The 6,931-nt window shown below is 39.6% G+C and overlaps 1 protein-coding gene across 2 annotated transcripts in view; it reads left to right on the top strand.

Moving 5' to 3' along the window:
- Positions 1–2,685: 2,685 nt before the first annotated feature.
- The window catches only part of LOC103604169 (serine/threonine-protein phosphatase 2A 56 kDa regulatory subunit gamma isoform-like), an 85,623-nt gene continuing 81,377 nt past the window's right edge, over positions 2,686–6,931 (top strand). The window contains exon 1 of one of the 2 annotated variants that reach the window (XM_008588750.1): positions 2,686–2,913. In XM_008588750.1, the coding sequence (XP_008586972.1) occupies positions 2,820–2,913 (94 nt within the window). In that variant the 5' untranslated portion in view covers positions 2,686–2,819. The remainder of the gene's footprint in view (positions 2,914–6,931) is intronic. The other variant, XM_008588751.1, reaches the window with a different exon arrangement.

The raw sequence follows: 6,931 nt of genomic DNA, 5'->3' as shown, positions 1-6,931 counted from the left end.
TGCATTTAATAAACTTAACCTACTGAACATCATAACTTAACCTAGCCTACCTTAAATGTGCTCAGAACATTTACATTATAACGAACAGTTGAGAAATCATAAGTTGAACCTTCAAGTTGAAGATAGTCCATATTACATTTGTGTAAATATATTTATCGGTTTGCAGGCTGTTGCTTCTGTTCCATTGATCTGCCTCTTATGCCCTTATCACACTGTCATTAATTCACATAGCATTGTAGTTGGTAGGACAAGCCTTTCTCCGTTTTCTCATTCTTCTTGCTTTTTATTTTTCCAGGAGAACTTTAGAATTGTTTTAAGTACTTGGAAGAGTAGAGAACCACCTGAATTTTGATTGGAAATGCTTTACACCTGTAAATCAATTTGGGAGAAAATTAACATCAGCATATTTGCAGTATTTATATTTCCAATTCAGAAATACACCTTTACTCATTCAAGTCTTTTTTTTTTTTTCTTCCTCCACATCATTTATATTTAGAGTGCATTTTATCAGTGATTTCCAGATCACAGTTTTGGAGTTCTTTAAAGAACTGCTTTACATGCATAAAGTTTCAAAAGAGCATAGAGAAACATCATTAATAAAAGTTGAGATGCTTTGATCTGAGATTATTAGGAAAAATACATCAAAAAGTGTCTTCACTTTTTCTTTGACTTGTAATCTGTATATTATATATAAAGATCCTAGGAGGCTTTCCCTCTATTTCCATATTCCAGCTCGACAGCAGAGTCTTAGGATAGGCACCTTTCCCCATCGCATCTCACGTGAAATATTAAATCATTGGGCGACAGATCTCTCTCTCTTTAAAGCACAGAGCTACAATCTGCCTCTGGATTCTTCACCAAGCCCCCTGAATGCCTCTCTAGATTGTGTCTGAGTTCCTGTGCATCACTCTTGCATGAGGAGATGCTGGTGAGTGCTGGTGAGACCACTGTCATCATCAGCTCCACTTTGTAGTAGTCATTGATGGTTGTCCTCTCCTGACTGACACAGACTGGATGTCAGCAGTACAGGCCCAGGAGACAGACAGGCAGCTAGAATCTAAATGCCTGCTGCTTGACTCAAAGCACATGCTCTTACTGTTTAACCATGTCTTCTATTAAGATAATCACCCAGGAGCCAGGGCTGGTGTGAGGCCTGCAGTGTGCTCAGGTCGCGAGAGATCAGTCAGGTGGGCCCACTCCCCGTGGCTTGTTAGAAATCATCTCATGGCCAGCCGAGGAATCCAGCAGTGTCTGGGGAAAGAGGGGGCAGAGTGAGGTTTGGTTTGCTTTTATCTGCTTATTTTAATGGCTGTCAATACACAGAGTGAGGGAGGACTTAATAAACAATCCAAATAGTTGTGGCAGTTCATTCATTCATTGAAATGTATCAAATGCCAGTCCCAATTGTGTTTCAGGTGTTCCTTACTATCAATAATTATTTTTAGGAACTAAAGTGCTTTTGTGTTCTTGTTCACAAATGGGCAGGGGTTGTGTGAAAAATTATAAAAAGAGGAAACATAGTTTGGACAAACCTCCTTTTGCCAGCTGGCCAGTACAGGGATCCGAGCCCGTGACCGTGGTGTTGTAAGGCTGCGCCAACTGAGCTTCCTGGCCAGCCTGGACAAACATCCTTACTTGTGTAAAGAAGTGAGGAATTTTTTTCAGTTATGCCTGCCAAGGAGATTTTTCTTATAGTTTATTCATTTTTATTTGGAGCCACTAATAATATTTCTTTTTGTAAGGAATCATCTCACCTCTTCCCCTGGCCCATGGGGACCCTACCATACTCCAATTCAGAAATATCTCTCTCCTTGGAACAGCTTTGTACATTAACTTTTTGAAGATAGGAAATTAAGAACTGAATAGTGGCTTTTAATAATAGTGCAATAAAAATAAGTATCTTTTCAAATTTAAAACTTAAACAAAATATCTAAAACTTAAAAGTATCTAAATGTCCACATCTTTAAGATACAAAAATACATTTCAGTTTAATCCCATGGCCAGGTGGCATAAATACCTTAATTTGTAGCACTTTGTAGCTATTGAATATAAAGCAGCTTTCAGTTTCTGTTTAACTTATTTTTTATTCATTTATTGATGGCTGGCTGGTACAGGGATCATCCATACAATTTTTTTAAACTTATTTTTTCAGGAAAAAACATAGGTCTCAAGAAAAGCCAGTGTCTGGGGATTATAAATTCATCACTTGCCCTGTTGTTAGTAGGGCAAGTTGAACAAGAATCCAAACTAATGAATTGGAATTGTGTAATATTAGAATAGCCATTTGGTTTTAAAAACTGGGTTGCCAGAATGCTACATATGATGCGGATATTAAAGTAATTAGAACTAGAAAGTAGGAGGTAGACAGATAGGTATAAAATACCACTGAATTTGGGGTAGCAATTAGGGAAATGCTAAAAGTTCATGCAGACATATACGCACACGCTTGTTTTTGGTAGCTCTCGCAGAATCATGTGTTTGCAGTCTGGCCAGGGTCGTAGGCTCCAGTCCTGTCCCCTAAGACACGGGATCTCTGTCTAAAAGTTACTGAGAAATGAAGACTCCAGAAAGCCGGAAAATGTCCAGGCTTTTAATGCACACTGACAGCCAAACAGAACGCTCTTTCCCTTTGCAGTTTTTTTTAGTGTCATTTTAAGTTGCAGCTTCCGGCCAATCAGCAAGCTCCATGCCTGCTGACATCACGAACCAGCCAGTTCCCTCCAGCTGCAGAGAGCTTCAGTTTGTCTTTTTTTTTTAAACTAAAATGGAGGCTGGTTTCTTGCCTTAAGGAGTACATTGCCTCTCCCGCTGAAGTCTAGATGTTGACATGTAATAAAGCGGGCAGCAGGATGGTGGTGGATGCGGCCAGCTCCAACGGGCCTTTCCAGCCCGTGGCCCTTCTCCATATTCGAGGTAAGTTATTGTGTGTTTCACTGAATCGGAACCTTCCGTGGGTAGTTAATAAATGGCTATTGTGCCTCAGATAAGAAAAGCAGGAAGTCTTTTCTAGCAGAATTCACTCCGTTTCGCTGCAGACTTATCCAGAGGAGGTTGGGTGTGCCACTGCAGTTTGGCATTTTACGAACTACTCACAGAATTTGGGGCTTGATGGAGGCCTTGCATGCATAGTTCAAAGCTGGTTTTTCTGCTTTCTGCTTGCTCTCCCATCCCCCTTTCAAAGCTGTGCTGATGTCAAAGGATGTGAAGTCACTGCCCAGGGAAGGTATTGGGTGGGGGTAGGAAAGAGAGGCGGGCCGGCTGAGCCTGGCCAAGTTGTCTGTACGTAGAGTTTCTGTTACATCTGTGTTGCTTAATACTGCCAAGGTTTTGTCGGGGACACATGTCTGAATTAAAGATGAATTGCAGTCAGAAAACATGCAGAATTGACTAGAAAAGAACTTCCTCTAAAAGGATTTGTTTTCATTTTTGCCATGGAGCCTAAAAGAGAAATATGTTCATGCTTTGAAATACTGAAATATACTGTGGGTCATAATTTTTGAAATGTTAGCATTTTCACAGACTCTTAGGAAATAATCTGCATTTAAATAGACTATTGCCATTTGACTTGAAAATGTTAAATGGCAGCAAGTTTTCAATGTGTATATAGATCACTAATTTAATAATTACAGTTTGCTTCTTTTATGTTTTATACATGTTTTGGGTTCAAAATTTAGCTTGAAAACACAGTTACTATAGTGACTAATAGTAGTTATATTAAACTATAGGTGTCAGGGTAGCAGCATACTTATTCCTATTGGTATTTTTAGATATTTGACATAAATTTTTTGTTCATAATTGGGTAAAATAGAAAGTGGATGTTAAGCTCCATTCAAGTCACTTCAAAATGTGTAACATCATAGCTGTGCCCTCGCAAAACAGTTTTAACTGTCACAATCTCCTTTAAGGACCCACGTTAAGGAAGGGCGGGGACAAGAATTCTAGGTGACTAATAGCCTCTGTGACTAAAATGCCGGACAAGATTTTTCAGATCCTAGGGTGCACCCAGGGAAGATAGAAGCACATGAATAAATGCCCAGTCTGTTGGAATAAAATGGATGTTGCTTTTCTCCCCAAACCCTCTTTAATGAAGCTGCTGGAAATCAACATCCACAATGAGCAAATTATAGCAGAAGCTATGAATTTGTTGTTTTGTAGTGCACCCAGGAAAAAGCAAAGGTTGGCTACAAATAAGATTTAGGTATTTTAGCTGCAGGAACCAGATGGGCAAGCACAAATGTAATTGTTTGGATTTAAGTTAGTTTTTAAACACTAACTAGTTAGCAATACAATAATCTGATTGCATATAAAATGTAAATTTTTATACTTTTAGGTATCTTATAAATCATTTTGTGAGTCTTCTGGTTTTTATTAGATACCTAATGTACTAGTCATTGTTTGAATTATAAATTTATTCTGAAATAGAATCATTTGATTTTATATCTTAAACCACATTGTTCCTTTTTTTTTTTTTAATTCCAAGACCTTATTATGGCCAGTTTGGGTTTTTTGCTGTTGGTTGGGTGGTTGGATGGTTGCTACATAATCATGGAGAGAAATAGTGAAGTGTATTAATCTGAAAGAGACTTGAATTTTTAAGAAGGAGTAACCTTTAAGGACTGACTAACTTCTAATTCAGATGGTGGGGAAATTTCTAATTTCAAAATTTGCAGAATACTTGATTTAAGGACTTTTTGGAGCAGGCATATTAATATGAGGTTTAGCAAAATCTGTTTTGTTTATTGGGCTTTTAGATTCTCAGTTTAACATCCACTTAGCAGCTACTGTGTGCCAAGTACTGAGAGTCATTAAAAATGACTGGAGTATAGCCACTGCCACAAAGGAGCTAGCTAATGGTTCAGTGGGAGAGACCCACCACGGAGCCTGGCACAGGAGGGATGGAGTTAAGAACTCGCTGTCAGGGCAGGGTGCTCTGGAGGGAGCAGGGATTGGTGTCGCGATGATTGGAGACGGGACAGGAGAGGGCGCGGCACCAGGTCACCTAGCTCCCAGCTCATTCAAATGGGGATGTCTGTCCCATTAAGACAGGAGGGGTCTTTCACACAGAAGGGAAACTTGCCCAAGGTCACACAGCCCGTAAGTGGTGGAGCCAGAATCCAAACCCAGACAGTTGTATTGTTTTGTTTGGAATCTTTTCTTAAAAAACTCATTTTAAAATAGAAATTTTGGCTGTTTGTAGAACATTCTGCTACAGGATTACAATAGGTTTTTTTTTTTTTCCTCCAATGCCCTATTATCTGTTTGATTGAGTAGCCTCTTTTTGTGTGACAGTTTTGCACTCGGTTCATTTCTCATTCGTTTTACAAATATTTGTCAATCACACCACATGCCAGGTAAGGTCCTAACTTGGAATATAAGCAAGCTCTGTGGCCCAGCTTTCACGGAGTTCATGGTCCACTGAGGCTGGGGCAGTCAAGTAAACAAACAAGTAAATCCAATCACTAAACTGATTTGTAGTTTCAATTGGTGTGATAGTTATTGTCTACCAAGTAGTCTGGAGTTTGTAATTAATATGGTGAATTAGCATGTCCTAAAAAGTTCAAACGTGAAAGGGACATATTTTTTAAACTTACAGTAAACCTTTCTGTCTGTAGAAGGAGTGTCACCTGGAGCTTGATGGCTATAAATTTAGCTTGATGACTTAAACCTGCACTTCCAGCACTGTCCAAGAGAACCATCTGCGATGGTGGAAATGTTCTGCTTACTGTCCACTGTGGTAGCCACTGGCCACATGTGACTGTTGAGCACTTAAAATTTGCAACTGAGAAACTGAATTCTTACTTTAACTTTAGTTATTTTAAATTTAAATAGATACATGTGTCTAGTGGCCACTATATTGGACAGCACAGTTCTAGACTGGAATTGGCAAACTTTTTGGAAAGGAGCTGGATCGTAAATATTTTTTGGCTTTGTGGGCAAAAGCCGCCATAGACAGTGAATGAATAGGCATAACTGTGGTCCAATAAAAAGCAGGTAGCAGACTGGATTTGGCCCATGGGCCATAGTTGAATTTTTGAATATTAAAAATAATACGTTTCTTGCAGGTTTTCAGCCATTGTGTAGTGCTGTGTCCCTGTACCCGATGGCTAGGCCATCTCCAGCTACCTACTTCTGGTTCCACATGTCAAATATAATTGCAAAGTTGTTCTTTTTTAATCCTACAGCACTTTGCCAATTGTAACGAGCTTTTGTGAACTCTCATTTATTTGTTCCTCCAGCACTCCTGCCCGGGAAGTGAGCAGGACAAGTCCTAGTGTTTCTCCTCCCCAAGGTCACAGCCTGTAGAGCCCAGTGCTGCCCCCTCTGCACTAGTCACATGTTCCCAAAGCTGCTGCTGGTGGCTGTCCGAGAAGAAGTAGCAGCATTTATTGAGCATTTTCAACATGTTGGGCCAGGACCACACTCCTTCTATCTCTGTTCTCTCTTTGAATCCTCCCAGCACTGTGAGGCATTATTATTCCCTTTTTTTTTTTTTTTTTTCTTTCTCATAGAGGAAGGAGAGCCTCTTGCCCAGGGCCACAGAGAATGTTGAGAAAAGATTTGAGCCTCAGTAAGTACGACAGCAAAGCTCATGTTCTTTCCTCTGCACAATATCAGAGTGTTGGGAGATGCCACGCTCCAACCAAGTGAGCTAACTGGCCAGTTAGAGTGTTGAGAGATGGTGGTAAAAGCTTCTACATCGTAGGTGCCCTTTTGATTTTTACTGTTTTCTGTAATATGTAATATATTTGAGTGTCTGGAGTTCAAAACTCATTTCAGGTTTGCATAGGATTTTGTTAAACGTTTGCACACACACGTTTTCAGTGTAGGGGAAGAAAGTTGATAATTTCCCTGCTAATCAATTTCACTTATCAAGTCTGCCAGGTGCTGATTGTTGGCTTAGTTTTCTTGTTTTGTTTTCCACAAAATCATG

The sequence above is a fragment of the Galeopterus variegatus genome, unplaced genomic scaffold (genome assembly GCF_000696425.1).
Source record: "Galeopterus variegatus unplaced genomic scaffold, G_variegatus-3.0.2 Scaffold5019, whole genome shotgun sequence".
NCBI lineage: Eukaryota > Metazoa > Chordata > Mammalia > Dermoptera > Cynocephalidae > Galeopterus > Galeopterus variegatus.
The sequence above is the reverse complement of the archived record's forward strand: the minus strand, read 5'-3'. Positions and strand labels throughout refer to the sequence as shown.